Source organism: Loxodonta africana, chromosome 10 (assembly GCF_030014295.1).
Source record: "Loxodonta africana isolate mLoxAfr1 chromosome 10, mLoxAfr1.hap2, whole genome shotgun sequence".
In the NCBI taxonomy this organism is placed as follows: Eukaryota; Metazoa; Chordata; class Mammalia; order Proboscidea; family Elephantidae; genus Loxodonta; species Loxodonta africana.
Genome location: NC_087351.1, coordinates 44,053,500 through 44,072,399, shown reverse-complemented (window position 1 = coordinate 44,072,399; position 18,900 = coordinate 44,053,500). Strand labels below are relative to the sequence as shown.

General features: G+C 37.4%; 1 protein-coding gene across 4 annotated transcripts in view; it reads right to left on the bottom strand.

Annotated features, from left to right (window-relative positions):
• Positions 1-18,900, bottom strand: part of ARHGAP5 (Rho GTPase activating protein 5) — a 66,587-nt gene that overhangs the window by 12,169 nt on the left and 35,518 nt on the right. For 3 of the 4 annotated variants that reach the window (XM_010588577.3, XM_003408746.4, XM_064292383.1), the window contains exon 3: positions 15,071-15,218. In XM_010588577.3, the coding sequence (XP_010586879.1) occupies positions 15,071-15,218 (148 nt within the window). The remainder of the gene's footprint in view (positions 1-15,070; positions 15,219-18,900) is intronic. The other variant, XM_023546101.2, reaches the window with a different exon arrangement.

The window sequence follows — 18,900 nt, the reverse complement described above, 5'->3', positions numbered from 1 at the left end:
CTAGCCAAACACCATGGAATCCTTCTCACCCTGTCAGTGGAGGCCAGGGAGCCTGGACTTCCATCCCTGACCAGAAGTAACAAGGTACCCATTCTTGGTCCTCCTAAGAACATCAGCAGAGGCTGAGTGGAAGCCTGAACTTCTACCATCATTCCCAAGTAAAGAAGCACCCTACTCTTCTCTGCCTTGTAGAGGTGAGCAGAGATCAGTAGAAGCTGAATGAGGACTTTACTTCCACCTGGCTGTAACAAGGCACGTGACATAATCTTATATATAGAAAATCTCAAAGAATCCACAAGAAAGCTATTAGAGCTAAACAATGAATTCAGGAAAGTTGCAAGATACGAGATTAACATACAAAAACCACAGGAATTTCTATATACTAGCAATGAACAATACAAAAATGAAATCAAAAAACAGTTCCATTTATAATAGCATCCAAAAGGATAAATGCAAATTCAAACTACAATGAGATACCATCTCACCTCAACAAGGCTAGCATTACTCCAAGAACACAAAACAGCGATACAGATATCATTATGTAAAAGCTGACAACATTAAATCAAAAAAGGACTAAAAATGTCATACAGCTTTCACATGGAGAGGAAGTAAGGGAGATATACAGAGATAAAAGTTTGGATTAAACTTAGAAAAATAGGGGTAAATACTAAGGTCACTACAAAGGAAACTAACAAACCTACACATCAAAATAAAACAAGAGAAACAAAGACTCAGCAAACACAAAATCAACAACAATGAAAAAACAACAACACAGAAAATGAAGCAGAAAAAAGGAACTGTCAACAACACACAAAAAAGACATTAAAATGACAGCACGAAACTCATAATAAAAAAAATTTTTTTTTTTATTACACTGAATGTAAATGGACTAAATGCACCAATAAAGAGACAGAGTGGCAGAATGGATTAAAAAACATGATCCGTCTATATGCTGCCTATAAGAGACATACCTTAGACTTAAAGACACAAACAAACTAAAGCTCAAAGGATGGAAAAAATATATCAAACCAACAACAATCAAAAAGAGCAGGAGTGGCAGTATTATTTCTGACAAAATAGGCTTTAAAGTAAAATTCACCACAGAGGGTAAGGAAAGGCACTATATAATGATTACAGGGTCAATATACCAGGAGGATATAACCACAATAAATATTTATGCACCCAACGAAAGGGCTCCAAAATACATAAAACAAACTCTAACGGCATTGAAGAGACAGACAGCTCCACAATAATAGTAGCCGACTTCAACACACCACTTTCAGTGAAGGACAGAATATCTAGAAAGAAGCACAATAAAGACATGGAATATCTAAATGTCACAATATGATAACCTGACCTCATAGACATATACAGAACACTCCACTCAATGGCAGCCAAGTATACTTTCTTTTCCAAGGCACACGGAATATTCTCTAGAATTGCCTTAACAGAATCCAACACATCAAAATATTACAAAGCATCTTTTCTGACCATAAAGCCGTAAAAGGGGAAATCAGTAACAGAATAAGCAAGGAAAGAAATCAAACACACAGAAATTGAACAACACCTTGCTCAAAAACTACTGGGTTATAGAAGAAATTAAGGATGGAATAAAGAAATTCACAGAATCAAATGAGAATGAAAACACTTCCTGCCAGAACCCTTGGGACACAGCAAAAGCAGTGCTCAGAGGTCAATTTATAGCCAATAAATATACATATACAAAAAGAAGAAAGGGCCAAAATCAAAGAATTATCCCTACAACTCTAACAAATAGAGTGCAGCAAAAGAAGCTCTCGGGCACCAGAAGAAAGCAAATAATAAAAGTTAGCACAAAGTTAAATGAAATAGAGAACAGGAAAACAATTCAAAGAGTTATCAAAAGCTGGTTGTTTGAAAAGATCAACAAAATCAATAAACCATTTGCAAAACTGACAAAACAAAAACAGAAGAGGCAAATAACTCGAATAAGAAATGAGATGGACGATACTGCAACAGATCCAACTGAAATTAAAAGAATCATAACAGAACACTATGAAAAATTGTACTCTAACAAATCTGAAAACCTAGAGGAAATGGACAAGTTTATAGAAACACACTACCTACCAAAACTAACACAAACAGAGAGAACTAAATAAACCTATAACAAAAGAAGGCATTGAAAAGGTAATTAAAAAACTCCCAACAAAAAGAAGTACTGGCCCTGACGGCTTCACTGGAGAATTCTACCAAACTTGCAGAGAATAGTTAACACCACTACTACTAAAGGTATTTCAGAGCATAGAAAAGGATGGAATTCTCCTGAACTCATTCTATGCAGCCAGCAGAACCCTATAACCAAAACCAGGTAAAGACATAACAAAAAAAGAAAATGACACACTAAGATCCCTCATGAACTTAGATGTAAAAATCCCCAACAAAAGTCCAGCCAACAGAATTCAATAACATACCAAAAAAATAATTCACCATGACCAGGTGGGATTCATACCAGGTAGGCAGAACTGCCCCCAGCAGGGTCACCAACGGAGGACAGGTTTCAGCTGAGCTTCCGGACTAAGACACACTAGGAAGAAGGACCAGGCAGTCTCTTCTGAAAAGAATTAGCCAGTGAAAACCTTATGAATAGCAGTGGAACACTGTCTGATATACTGCCAGAAGAGGAGCCCCCTGCAGGTTGGAAGGCACTCAAAAGACCACTGGGGAAGAGCTGCCTCCTCAAAGTAGACTCAACCTTAATGACGTGGATGGAGTAAAGCTTTCGAGACCTTCATTTGCTGATGTGGCACAACTCGAGAAGAAACAGCTGCACACATCCATTAATAATAGGAACCTGGAATGTAAGAAGTATGAATCCAGGAAAATTAGAAATCATCAAAAAAGAAATGGAATGCATAAATATCCATGGCATAGGCATTTGTGAGCTGAAATGGGCTGGGACTGGCCATTTTGAATCGGACATCCATATAGTCTACTATGCCGGGAATGACAACTTGAAGAGGAATGATGTCGCGGGGAAAATATTAAATGACTCTGAAAGCATCAAAAGAAGATGGAAGGAATACACAGAGTCATTATACCAAAAAGAATTAGTCAACGTTCAACCATTTCAAGAAGCAGCATATGATCAGGAACCGATGGTACTGAAGAAGAATTCCAAGCTGCAATGAAGGCACTGGCAAAAAACAAGCCTCCAGGAATTGACGGAATATCCACTGAGATATTTCAAGAAACGGATGCAGTGCTGGAAGTGCTTAGTCCTGTATGACAAAAAATTTTGAAGACAGCTACCTGGCCAACTGACTGGAAGAGATATTTAGGCCTATTCCCAAGAAACGTGATCCAATAGAACGCGGAAATTATCGAACAATATCATCAATATCACGTGCAAGCGAAATCTTGCCAAAGATCATTCAAAAGCAGCTGCAGCAGTGTATCGACAGGAACCGCCAGAAATTCAGGCCAGTTTCAGAAGAGGATGTGGAACCAGGGATATCACTGCTGATGTCAGACGGAACCTGGCTGAAAGCAGAGAATACCAGGAGGATGTTTACCTGTGTTTTATCGACTATGCAAAGGCATTCGGCTGTGTGGATCATAACAAATCATGGATAACACCGCAAAGAATGGGAATTCCAGAACACTTAATTGTGCTCACTGTGCACTGATCAAGAGGCAGTTGTTTAGACAGAACGAGGGGACACTGAGTGGTTTAAAGTCAGGAGAAGTGTGCACCAGGGTTGTATCCCTTCACCACACCTATTCAATCTGTATGCTGAGCAAATAATCCAAGAAGCTTGATTATATGAAGAAGAATGGGGCATCAGGATTGGAAGAAGACTCATTAACAACTTGTGTTATGCAGATGACACAACCTTGCTTGCCGAAAGTGAAGAGTACATGAGGCACTTTACTGATGAAGATCAAAGACCACAGCCTTCAGTATGGATTACACCTCAACCTAAAGAAAACAGAAATCCTCACAACTGGACCAATAAGCCACATCATGATAAACGGAAAAAAGACTGAAGTTGTCAAGGATTTCATTTTACGTGAACCCACAATCAACACCCATGGAAGCAGCAGTCAGGAAATCAAAAGACACATTGCACTGGGCAAATCTGCTGCAAAGGACCTCTTTAAAGCGTTGAAAAGCAAAGCTGTCACCCTGAAGACTAAGGTGCACCTGACCCAAGCCATGGTATTTTCAATTGCATCATATGCATGTGAAAGCTGGACAATGCATAAGGAAGACCTAAGAAGAACCGACGCCTTTGAGTTGTGGTGCTGGTGAAGAATATTGAATATACCATGGACTGCCAAAAGAACAAACAAACCTATCTTGGAAGAAGTACAACCAGAACGCTCCTTAGAAGCAAGAATGATGAGACCTCGTCTCACATACTTTGGACACAGGAGGGTCAGTCCCTGGGGAAGGACATCATGCTTGGTAAAGCACAGGGTCAGAGGAAAGACGAAGACCCTCAAAGAGATAGATTGACACAGTGGGCTCAGGCATAACAATGATTGTGGGGATGGCACAGGACCGGGCAGTGTTTTGTTCTCTGGTATATAGAGTATCTATGAGTAGGAACCAACTAAGACTAGATGGCACTTAAGAAAAACAACAGCAATGCAGGGATGGTTTAACATTAGAAAAACAATCAATGTAATCCATCACATAAATAAAGCAAAAGAATAGAACCACATGATCTTATCAATTGATGCAGAAAATGTATTTGACAAAGTCTAACACCCATTCATGATAAAAACTCTCAGCAAAATAGGAATAGAAGGGAAATTTCTCAACATAATAAAGGGCCTTTATACAAAGTCAACAGCCAATATCATCCTAAATGGAGAGAGTCTGAAAGCACTCCCTCTGAGAACAGCTACCAGACAAGGATGCCCATTCAACACCACTGTTATTCAACATTGTGCTGGAGGCCCTAGTGAGAGCATTTAAGCTAAAAAAAATTAAAAAAAGGGCATCTAAATTGGTAGGGAAGAAGTACGAGTATCCCTATTTGCAGATGATATGATCTTATACACAGAAAATCCTAACGAATCCATAAGAAAACTCTTGGAGCTAAGAGATGAGTTCAGCAGGGTATATGGATACAAGATAAACATACAAAAATCAGCTGGATTCCCCTACACCAACAAAGAACGTCAAAGAGGAAATCACCAAATCAATGCCATTTACAATAGCCCCCAAGAAGATAACATACTTAGGAATAAATCTAACTAGAGATGTAAAAGACCTATACAAAGAACACTACAAGACACTACGCAAGAAACCAAGAGACCCACATAAGTAGAAAAACATACCTTGTTCATGGATAGGAAGACTCAACGTTGTGAAAATGTCTATTCTACCCAAAGCTATCTACAGATGCAATGCAATCCTGATACAAATTTCAACTACATTTTTTAATGAGATGGAGAGGACCCGGATAAGTAAAGCATTACTGAAAAAGAAGAACAAAGGCCTCACACTACCTGATTTTAGAATCTACTATACTGCCGCAGTAGTCAGAACAGCCTGGTACTGGTACAAGAACACATACACAGACCAGTGGAACAGAATTGAGAATCCCCACATAAATTTATCTACCTATGAGCAGCTGATATTTGACAAAGGCTCAAAGTCTGTTAAATAGGGAAAAGATAGTCTCTTTAAGACATAGTGCTGGCATAACTGACCATCCATCTGCAAAAAAATGAAACAAGACCCACACCTCAAGCCATGCACAAAAACTAACTCAAAATGGGTCAAAGACCTAAATATAAAATCTAAAATGATAAAGATCATGGAAGAAAAAATAGGGACAATGCTAGGAGCCCTAATACATGGCATAAACAGTATACAAAACATTACTAACAATGCACAAACACCAGAAAAGAAACTAGGTAATTGAGAGCTCCTAAAAATCAAACATTTAGGCTCATCCGAAGACTTTACCAAAAGAGTAAAAAGACTACCTACAGACTGGGAAAAAATTTTTGGCTACAACAAATTTGATCAGCATCTAATCCCTAAAATCTGTAAGATAATGCAAAACCTCAACAACAAAAAGACAAATAAACCAGTTAAAAATGGGCAAAGGATATGAACAGGTACTTCAGCAAAGAAGACATTCAGGCGGCTAACAGATTCATGAGGAAATGCTCACGACTGTTAGCCATTAGAGAAATGCAAATAAAAACTACAAGGGGATACCATCTCACCTCAGCAAGGCTGGCATTAATCCAAAAAACACAAAACAAGAAATGTTGGAGAGGCTGTGGAGAGATTGGAACACTTATACACTGCTGGTGGGAATGTAAAATGGTACAATCACTTTGGAAATCCATCTGGCCCTTCCTTAAAAAGCTAGAAATAGACCTATCATACGACCCAGCAATCCCACTGCTTAGAATATATCCTAGAGAAATAACCCTCACATGAATGGATATAAGCACACCCATGTTCACTGGAGCACTGTTTACAATAGCAAAAAGATGGAAACAGTCAAGGTGCCCATCAACTGGATAAACAGATTATAGTATATTCACGCAATGGAATAATATGCAAAGATAAATGATGATGAATCCGTCAAACATCTCAGAACATGGAGGAATCTGGGAGGCATTATGCTGAGTGAAATTAGTCAGTTGCAAAAGGACAATATTGTATGAGACCACAAATTTAAGAACTCAAGAAAAGGTTTAAACACAGAAGAAAACATTCTTTGATGGTTATTAGAGTGGGGAGGGCAAGGGAGAGGTATCCACTAATCAGATAGTAGACAAGAATTATTTTAGGTGAAGGGAAGGAGAGCACACATTACACAGGAAGTTAGCACTACTGGAATAAACCAAAAGCTAAGAAGTTGTCTGAAATACAATCAAACACTTCGAGGGACAGAGTAGTAGAGGCAGGGATCTGGGGACCATGGTTTCAGGGGGCATCTAGGTCAACTGGCATAAGAAAATGTATTAAGAAAGCGTTCTGCAACCCACTTTGGTGAGTGGCATCTGGGGTCTCCAAAACTAACAAGCTGCCATCTAAGACGCATCAGTTGGTCTCAATTCACCTGGAGCAAAGGACAATGAAAAACACCAAAGACACAAGGAAAATATGAACCCACGAAACAGAAAGGGCCACATAAGCCAGAAACTCCATCAGCCTGAAACCAGAAGAACTAGATGGTGCCCAGCGACCACCAAAGGCTGCCCTGACGGGGAACACAACAGAGAATCCCTGATAGAGCAGGAGAAAAGTGGTATGCAGATCTCAAATTCTAGTAAAAAGACCAGACTTAATGGTCTGACTGAGACTGGAGGGCCCCAGAAGTCATGGTCCCTGGATTCTCTGTTATCCCAAAACTAAAACCATTCCTGAAGCAAACTCTTCAGACAAAGATTAGACTGGACTATAAAACATAAAACGATACTGGTGAGGAGTGTGTTGAAGTAGACACGAGACTATGTGGGCAGCTCCTGTCTGGAGGCGAGATGAGAAGGCAGAGGGGGACCGGAGCTGGCTGATGGACACAGGAAATACAAGGTGGAGAGAAGGAGTGTGCTGTCACATTATAGGGTGAGCAACTAGGGTCACATAATGATGTGTGTCTGAGTTTTTGTGCGAGAAACTGACTTGAATTGTAAACGCACTTAAAGCACTATTAAAAAAAAAAACGCTATAGGGACATCTGAATCCACTATGAAGGATTAATTGCTACAGAAATTGCTCTCTCACTATAAACATTACAAGCTGGACAAATTATACGAAACAACAATTTTCAGACAATGAATATAACAGGCAGTTTTCAGACACTGAGTAACTGTGATCCCTGAGAAAAAACCAGTCTGGGAATTCCTTGGAAGGTTAAAGAAGAAGTTACCATATGACCCTGCCATTCAACTCCTGGGTGTATACCCAAGGGAATTTGTGGGGTTTACAATTAACTTTACCCATAAGCCCATTGCTACAGAGTCAATTTTGATTTATAGCAACCCTATAGGACAGAGCAGAATTGCCCCAGAGGGTTTTCAAGGCTGTAAATATTTATGGAAGCAGACTACCACATCTTTCTCCTGTGGAGCAGCTGGTGGGTTTGAACACCAACCTTTCAGTTAGCAGCTGAGTGCTTAACCACTACATCACCAAGGCTCCTACAATTCAAATTACCCAAAGAATTTGGTCTTTGGCCTTGACTCCTAAGAGATAACCTCTAAAACCTTAGAATTTTCCCAGTGATTGAAGTATCTTTGTTATCTATGAAGGTTCCAGACCACATCTACCTAACAGGTTATGCTAATGAAGTGACACTTGTTGTAGGAGCTGGCCAGGCCAGAAGACTCACCGTGTGATATGTCTGCCTAACCCATGGGAAGGGAGGCTGGTGATTGGGTTCAACCATGTGGGCAATGATGCATTCAATGATGCCTATGTAACGAGACCCCAATATAAAAGCTCTAGATACTTTATTTCCATGAGCTTCCTGGTTGATGAAAGACATCTGTGCTTGGGAGGGACACGCTTCCCTTTTTGGAGATGTGAAAGTTCCATACTGGGACCCTCCTAGACCTTGCCTTATGCATCTGTTCATTTGTATCCTTTTTGCTATAATAAAACTATAATCCTAAGTAGAGCACTTTCCTAAGTAAGTTGTTCTAGCAAATTATCAAACAGAAAAATATATTATTATGTTTGAAATACATTGTAGAATTAAAATGTTTAACAACAGAATAAGGGATGGGAGAGGGGAAGCAGACTTCTACTTTAAAAAAATATAAAGAAACCAAACAAAACAGAAAGAAGGAAATAAAAAGTAGAATTCAAATTAGCAAATAGACAAAAAAGCGGAAAATCAATAAAACCAAAAACTGGCTCTTTGTAAAGTTCAATAAAATTGATAAATCCTTAAGCAGATTGCTTGGGGTGGGGGGACAGAAAGAAGATACACATTAGTAGTATCAGGAAAGAAAGAGCACACATTACTAGAGATGCTACATGTGTTAAGAGGATAATAAGGATTTTTATAACCTTATGTCAACTAAGATGAAATGGATAAATTCCTCAAAAGACACAAACAACCAATGCTCACTCAAGAAGAAGTAAAAAATCTGAATAATTCTACATCTATTAAAGGAATTTAACTTAGAGTTAAACATTTCCTCACAAAGAAAATTCCAGGCCCCAATATTACCAATTCTATATAAACTCTTCCAGAAAACAAATTCAGCTTTACCTTGGTATCAAAACTAAAGATGTTTGAAGAAAGGATACAGACCAATATCCCTTGGGTACAGATGCAGAAATCCTTAACATATTAGCAAATTGAACCCAGCAATATATAAAAAGGGTAATTCGTACACTATAACCAAAAAACCAAGTGGGGTTTATTCCAGGAATGTAAGATTAGCGTAACATCTGAAAACCAAGGAATATAATCAACCACATAAACAGACTATAAAAGAACCATATGATCACCTCAACAAATGTCGAAAAACCACGTGACATAACCAACACTTATCTTGGATAAAAACTCTCAACAAAGCAGTAATAGAAGGGTACTTTCTCAACCAGATAAAGAGCATCCACAAAAAACCAACAGCTAGCATCACATTTAATGATACGACTAGATGCTTTCTCCCTAAGACTGGAAACAAGGCAAAGATGTTTGCTTTTCATCATGTCTACTGAATATTGTACTGAGGTCCTAGCATTGCAATAAAGCAAGAAAAAGAAATAAAAGGCAAACAGGTTAGAAAAAAAGAAAAAAAAAAACCACTTTATTCATGGATGACATGATCACCTATGTACAAAATTCTAAAGAATTTACTAAAAAAAAAATACTTGAATGAATATGTGAATTTCAAAAAGTTGCAGGATACAAAGTCAAATGTTTTGCTATATACTAACAATGTTCAACTGGAAAATGAAATGAAAAAGGAAAAAAAAAAAAGGAAAAAAAAAGCAGCATTTACAATAGCATCCAGAAACATACTTAGGGATAAACATATATAAAATATGCGCAAGACCTGTACACTGAAAACTACATAATACTGTTGAGAGAAATTAAAGGTCTAAATAAACAGAGCAATATACCATTGTTAAAATGTCATTTCTCCCCAAATTAATCTATAGATTCAACATAATCTCAGCCAAAATCCCAGGTTTTTTTGAAGAAACTGACAAACTATACAACATGCAAATCACCTAGAATAGCCATAGCAACTTTTAAAAAGAAGAACAGAGTTGGAGCACTTACACTAACTCATATCAAGATTTACTGTGGAAGTCAACACTATGGAGAAACAGATCCACATGTGGTCATTTGATTTTTGACAAAGATGCCAAGGTAATATAATGGGAAAAGAAGTCTTTTTGGCAAATGGTAAAGAAACAACTGGATAGGCATATAAAAAAAACTGAAATTCAATCCTTGCTTCATAGTATACCCAAAAATTAAAGCTAAAACTATAAAACTTCTAAAAAAGAAAACAAAGTGGAAAGTTTTGACCTTGGGTTAAGCAACTTCACAAACGACACACCAATGGCCAATAAACTTATGAACAGATGTTCAACATCGTTAGCTATTAAAGATATGCAAATTAATGACATACCACTACACACCTACTAAAATAACTAAAATTAAAAAGCCTGACAATACCAAGTGTTTGAAAAGATGTGGAATAACTAGAACTCTCACGCACTGCTGGTGAAAATGCAAAATGGAAAACAGTTTAGAATTATAAATTTAAACATTCATTTACTATATAATCCAGCAATCCCACTCCTAGGTATTTACCCAAGGCATATGAAAACATATGTCCACACAAAGGCTTGTGCAAAAATATTCATAGTAACTGTATTCATAATAGTGAAAACCTGTATCCATCCAAATGTCCATTAGCAGGGGAATGGATAAACAAATGATGGTATTCCCATATAATACAATATAATATGCATTAAAATTAATAAACTACTGATTCAATAACATGAATAAATCTCAAAAGCATTATGCGAAGTGAAAACAAAGCAAAAAACCCAAACCCACTGCTGCTGAGTTAATTCAAACTCATGACAACCCTATAGAACAGAGTAGAACTGCCCCACAAAGTAGCTGGTAGATTCGAACTGCTGACCTTTAGGTTAGCAGGCATAGGACTTAACCACTGTGTCACCAGGACTCCAAGTGAAAGAAGACAGACAAAAAGACTATGTATCATACAATCTCCTTTATATGAAATTACAGCAAAGCCAAAACTATAGTGACAGAAGGCAAATCAGTGGCTGCCAGAGGCTGTGAGCAGAGGGGATCTGATTAGCTGTGAAGGAGAGCCAGGTGGAACTTTTTGAGGGTGATGGAAATATTTTATTCTTGATTGTAGTGGTGGTTACGTGACAATAGATTTATCAAAACTCATACAGTACAATTAAAATTCGTGAATTTTATTATATGTAAGTTCTATCAATAAAGCTGACTTTAAAAAACTACCATAACTTATGGGAAAAGTGAAACCAAATGTGGGTGTAGTGAGCATAGCTTGACCAAAGTAAATGATGTCACTAAGAAGTGCTTGGAAATCGTGGTAGCATAGCGGGTAAGAGGTACACCTGCTAACCAAAAGGTTGGCAGTTTGAATCCTCTAGGCGCTACTTGGAAACCCTATGGGTAAATTCTACTCTGTCCTTTAGGGTCACTATGAGTCAGAATTGACTCAACGGCAATGGGTTTGGTTTCGGTTTAAGAAGTGCCCAAGAGAAAAGGATGCTTGTACTATAGAAATCTGACATATATAACTTAGCAACAACACCAACAATGACCAAAAAACGAGTGTATGATCATGTGAGTATGTGTACAGGCATACAGGTATACAAGCAGGTATCCCCCCCCAAAAAAAGCCAAACCCAGTGCTGTCGAGTCGATTCCAACTCATAGCGACCCAGGAGGACAGAGTAGAACTGCCCTATAGGTGTATACATATGTGTGCACAGATACAAGTATCTACATGTATCTGTAAGGATAGGTATGTGTGTACAGATGTACATATTCACGGAAGACACAATTACAGATACTTCTTAGACACCACCAAGCACCTTGAAAGACTGGTTTTCTAGCTTTGAAGGCTTAAGACCATAGTCTCATGGGACAATTCAGTCAGTTGGCATAATATATAGCTCAAGAAGTTCATATTCTACAGCCTAGTGAAGTGAGTGGCATCTAGGTTCTTAAAAGTTCGTGAGTGGCCATCTAAGATATAACTATTGGTCTCTACTAGTCAGGAGCAAAAGAGTAAAAAGGAAACCAAAATCTCAAAAAAAAAAAAACAACAAGTCTACAGGGCTAATAACCTACAGAAGCCATATGGCCTCATCTACCCCAAGACCAGAAGAACTAGATGGTGCCTGGATACCACTATCGACCATTCTGACCAAGGTCACAATAGATGGCCCCAGACAGAATGGGAGAAAAATGTAGGCCAAAACTCACATTCTTAAGAAAGACCAGACTTACTGCACCAGTTAAGACCAGAGGACTCTCTGAGATTATCTGAGATACTTTTTAAACCCTGAACCACAACTATCCTGAGAATACCTTTTAGTGAAATAAACAGAGTGGCACACAAAATATTACTCATAAGTATGGTGCGCTACTAATAAACCATCTATATGGGGCCAAAGGGTCAACATTTATTATAAAATGAAGAGGAGGCGATAAGAGGGCAGAGAAACTAGAGTACCGGAAATGGAACAACCAGAACACAAAGAGAATGTTGACACCTTGTGAAAAATGTAACTGCTTGTCACTGAAAAGTCTGTAAATAAATTGTCAAATGGGAACCTAATTTATTGAGAAAGCTTTGACCAGAAACACAATATTAAAAAAAAAAAAAATCACCATAACGCTTTCTTTAAGGTTGTTAAAATTTAGCCTTTTAAACAAAGGGACTGATTATAACAATAACAAAACTACTGATCATTTATATCATTATGTCAAAGGCTCTATAAACAGCAACGTAAAATTTTTAAATAATGGGTATCTGCAATATATTTACATTTACATGCTGAATATTAAATACAAGATAGTTGTGCTACAGTCCACATTGAGAAGTCTAAGCTGAACTCTTAAGGAACTCAGCTTCTGCTAAAACTGCTCAATCAGTAATAAAATAAAAATAATATACTAAAATAACAAAATTGCTTTAACCCTACCTCATTATACATCTACCAAAGTACTTACATATATTATTTGTCAATTGACCTGAACTAATTCAAGTATACTAAGAATTGGACTGAATTTCATTTTATCTTACACTTGGAATTTATTCATTGTCCTCTAAATCACTCAACTAGTATATTCAAAAAGTGGCAATTTTTTATTATAAAAATAAACATACAAAAAGCTAATCTGTTATTTATTATTATTTTCAATTCACTCAAGAACATTATTTTCTAACTGCTCAGTCATATCCTTAAGGCCTAATTATATTACAAGAGAAAACAAGAATTCTTTAAACCCAAAGCAGGAAGCTAATACTGTAAGAATATCAGCATTTCTACTATGTTATACAGAAAAACAAAACAAACCCACTGCCGTAGAGCCAATTCCGACTCATAGCAACCTCAAAGGACAGAGTAGAACTGATGCATAGGTTTCTAAGAAATAGCTGGTTAGATTCCAACTGCCAACCTTTTGGTCTGCAGCTGTAGCTCTTAACCACTGTACCAACAGGGCTCCTTATTTTTATTTATTTATTTATAAAAATAGATGGACAGAAATATAGATAGGAATTTGTCCTAATACATACTTTTCAAATATCTGTTGGAAAAAAATGATTTTAAGGGCATATAAAAATGTAGGCTCTATGAATTATCACTTATCAACTACAAGGGGACAGATACATGCGATTTCAGTTATAATACTAGTGTGTAACAGACATCTCTCTATATTCCACCCCCGTATTATAACTGTGCTAAAGTACGTCTGAAAATCAGCATTTCTTACCAGACAGGCAACCCAGTATGTGAAGAACTTAGCTGATAAAATCAGACTAACCTGTTGCCATCAAGTAAATTCCCACTCACAGCGACCTTACAGGACAGAGTAGAACTGCCCCATAGGGTTCAAGAAGCAGCTGGTGGATTCGAACTGCCCATCTTTTGGTTAGCAGCCAAGCTCTTAAACCACTACGCCACCAGGGCTCTTAATCAGACTAGAGGGTAAAGGACATATCTAAGTAATGATGATCATGATTTTTTAGATGGGATATGGGCATCCTAGCTTTCTCTTAACAACAACAACAAAAAAAACAACTTGTATATAAAAGGAGATCATTAAGAACAGTCAAAACTGAACTAGCTCATGTTTTCAAACCATTAAATTTTGTAGTCCATTCATTTACTAAGATTTCAAGGTTAACTATTGTTCATTTTAAATACACTCATAAACATGATAACCTTCTGCCTCTATTCTCCACCTGACTGGCCCAATCTTCACATACTACATTGCACAAAGTAAACATAAGAGCAGGCTTGTTTCTAAAATAGTGAGGATATCTATACATCCCTTAAAAATATAACTCAAACCACATATATCACATAAAGCTAGTGCTGTTGAAAAATAGTAACATCACAAACAGAACAAGGTAACTTTCAGACATCTGTAAATATCACTGAGTTTTAAAAGAAAAAATCCCTGTATAAAATGCCTAATACAAAAAAATAGTATTAGACTTAAAATACATTGAAAACTTTCACATTATCAAACTATAACTACCTCTTGATTAAACAGTAGTATAAATGAACAGCCAAGTTATTTTAGATTGCAGAATAAGGTAAATTTAACATTTTAGCACTCAACTTAGTCATTTACTAAGTTCAAACAGAAGTTCAACAAAAGCAGTATTGGCCAACAATAAAGCCTCTTTCAGTTATCAGCTAGTTACTTGTAAAGTTAATACTAAACACAATCAATCTTAACAATGACAACTATAAATCTCTTTCATAATGAATCAGAAACATTTGGGAAACTGCAATGCAGCAATGTGAATCTCTGTAATGTTACTTCCATCCTACCTGTATCTTCAATAAACTCCACACATTTTTCAACAAATAGTGGTATGGGCTTCTCAGCTGTAATCAGATCCTGGAGAGGCATCCCAAAGTAATTACTTTCCCAATTTCTACGTGTTGGTGGATTAAAGTTCTTAGTTTTCTTTTTCTGCTATGAGAAAACACATTCAAATTAAACTCTTAAAATTAATTTCCTTCAGAATAACATTAGTATTCAGCAATGCAAATACACATTTTGGGTAAAAAAAAATATTTAAAAATCATATCCAATGTAACCGTCCATTGATATGGGATTCATTAAATAAATTCTGCTAGAAGAAGCAATAGCAAAAAAAGAAGAAGAAAAAAAAAAAGCAGAAAAGAAACGGCTGACTAGAAGAAAATGTTCCCTTTAGGAAATAACAGAAGGTAAGACTGGACAAGAAAGATCACTTTCAAGGCCAACACAAGGAACATGCTAGGAGTAAGTGATACACAATTTAGTTTATGTGTGAGCTGTTAGTTTTATTTGGTCTTTGAGGTAGGTCCAAGTGAGGTTTTTATGCATAACTTAAGAATAAAACATTTATCATAAAATAAAGCTACGTAATTCCATGAACTTTTAGTTCCATTGTCTCTTTACTTTTTCCCCCATTTTCTTCCTACCTACCAACTCTCTCTTAAGTACTAAGGTAATTTTCATACATAACGTACAAAACATTTTCCCAATAGTAAAAAACAAAATGAAGTAAGAATTTTCAGTTTAATGTCAATCTCGCATTAGAGAGAAACTATGTTTTTAACCAGAGAGTAAACATCTAAAAAATCTATGAAGTTTTTCTCTGGAGTCCAACCCTTGAAGAGATTCTGATTCAGTCTCTCGAGTAGGATGTAGCAAGCCTTCCACAGATGATTCTATGGTGTGCCCCAACCCCAGACGAGAATCTCTGAAGTAGAAGGTTAAGAACATTTTCACAAATTCAAAGAGGACTTTAGAGTACTTTTATTGACAGTCTGTTTCCTTTTTCATTCTAATTTTATTTATAAACTTTTATTTCCTCTGGCATAAGTATATCACAAACCTATTTATATTATGTCATAAGTATCATTACTGGCTTACAAATAGGACAAAAACATAATATTTCCAATCAGAAATGTGTGTGTAGGCAGGGAAGGGGACACAGGCAGGGCCCTTGATACCTAACCTAAAGCAACAGTCCTCATCTTAGTTTACCATTCTTTCTGGAGGAGTCTCTCCTTTGGAAGGATCCCTCAATGTACTCTTCCAAGTCTCTAGATACCTTGAATACTTAACTAACTCTTTTCTTCATTTTAATTTCGTGTGGCTCCACCTAGCAAACTGTCAGAACTCATGAAACTCATCTTCTAAGTCCTTATATACTAGCACTTTCCAGGGCTACAAATTACATACGACATTACTAGATGTCTGGAATATTGATAACAGGGCCCTAGAGTGTTGATCTGGCTCGAGAGCCAACAACCAAATGGTTACTTCTCTTAAATCATCCCTTCACTACCACCACCACGAAAAAAGAACACTGTACAAGGAAGTAGAAATAAAGAGGCCATAACCTCCAGGCTGAGGTAGAAGTACACAGTGACTGAATTCTCTTCTTTCTCAGGAGCACTAAGGTACTTTCTAGCCTGCCAACTACTAGCTGCCCTATTTAATTGATTAGAAAAGGTGAAAACTGAGGCAAAGACAACTTTTTTTGAGAGAGAAAAAAATATAGGGATGAAAAAGATGAAACCCCCTTTTAACATCACAGCAGTGTGATGGATAGCTTTCATACAGCCTTTCTTGCCATGGTCTTGTAACTCCTGCCAGTGACAGGGGTGGGGGGGTGGGGTGGGGAACTACGCAAGTAAGGTGCTTGGCAGCCTCTTAGGGATGCGACCATGTAGATAAGGTGTATGGAACCCTAACAAGGGGACTGGTCAGTTCTGAACCGTACTTACGATATTTAAAGGAAATTGAGGGTTAAAGGGAAACAAGTAGAAAGAGAGGGAGGAGGTATAACATGGAAGACCACGAGAGACAGTGGTGCAGCAGCATCAAGTGCAACATCAGCATGAGGTGGCAGCAGACCAGTGCAAGATTACTATGGTGGGGCTTGCCGATCCACAGAGCTAGAAGTTGGAACACTTGCCCAAGAAGACCCTAAGCAGGGCCCAGCAGCACAGGGCAAGAAGCTGTCTCAACCAAGAACTGTATTCTGAGTTGTTCCTGCTACTTCTGAGTCGTTCCTGGCCCCAAGTTGCATACTCTGTTACTTCCCTAATAAACAATCCTAAGTACAGTTCATTAGTTCTATGAGACGTTGCAGCAAATTACAGAACCCAAAGACGGGAGGTAGAGTACTGAGGGGAGGAGTAGTTGATGTTAGAGATGATGGAGTGGTACAGCAGTTTGGAAAAGTTGGACACTTGGGACATCTTTAACCTCTGCCTCATAGGAACCAGCTCTGTGCTGGTCCTTATAAAAAAATTACTCATTTAACTACCCTTTAGGAGCCAACCTAAACATAAGATGACTTTGTAATCCTTCCATCCTCACTCTCAGGACAAAAAAAGTAAAGTCTAAACCTGAGTATCTTCAGGAAGCCCTGAATACTCAACTAAAATTGGGGGATGAGGCAAGAAGCAGAACAAAGTAGAGTCTCTGGCTTATACCCAGTGAATATCCCTAAAGTTACAAGGTCCACAAAGTTACAAGGGCAAGCTAACGAAATTCTGCAGCTACATCAAAATTCACGGCTAGCAATCTAAGGTACTAAAAGGTCAAATGGCTTATAGCAAAAAATTTGGGCAACTTCTAAAGGGGTAACTTACTGACACAGAACTGCCCTTAGAGTCAAGTTATAATCCACAGGTATAAGTAAAAAAAGGATAAAAAGCATACTAACTTTTCTATTAACTGACATTGCTATTAAAAAAAAATTCCTCCGTAGAAGTTTTATATTACCACCAGTTGCTGTTGACTGACTCATGGTGACTCCACGTGTGTCAGAGTAGAGCTGTGCTCCGTAGGGTTTTCAAAGGCTGTGATCTTTCGGAAGTAGATCATTAAGCCTTTCTTCTGAAGTGCCTCTGAGTAACTCAAACCTCCAACCTTTCAGTTAGCAGCTGAGGACGTTTACAACATTAGCTTTTATGATGAATAAAAATGAAAATTTTCCTTTTTTTCTATAGTGATGGCTCTTAATCAAGGGTACACATCAGAATTACTTCAGGCAGTTCTTTCAAAAAACATGCAAATTTTGAAAAATTCTCCACATAATTCTGGTATTGACCCCTTGGGTAAAAGTTGCTGATCTATACCTACAAACTATATCAATTTTAAATGATTAATATAATTTAAAATCTATTTCACAAATTAAACCAATGCCATCAAGGTTCTCACAAATGCAAGGGAAAGATGAGGTAAGGTATTGTTTATACGGCTTTTTTGAGAACTCTTTTGTTAGAAATGGAATCCCCAATTAAATAATTGTACCATTGGGAAAACAAAATCTGATTAACGATACTCTAACTTTTGACTGATTACTACATTCATACATAATTTAATTTCTGCCTAAATGCAAATACCCAAGGTTTTGTTTCTCGTCACTTAAATAAATCTACTGCCTGCAAAAGTTATGACCGTGGTAAAACAAACGTTCCACTCACAAATGATGTAAACAATGTCACCAATTAAGTTTCAAAAAGACATTAAAACAAAACTCTCATCCATGTAAGCAAACAGAACCAGGAAGAATATAAATAGCTCTTTTGAGAAACTGCTCCTCCCACTTTAGTAATAGAAGCAGTACCACAGTCATCTAAGCAACATC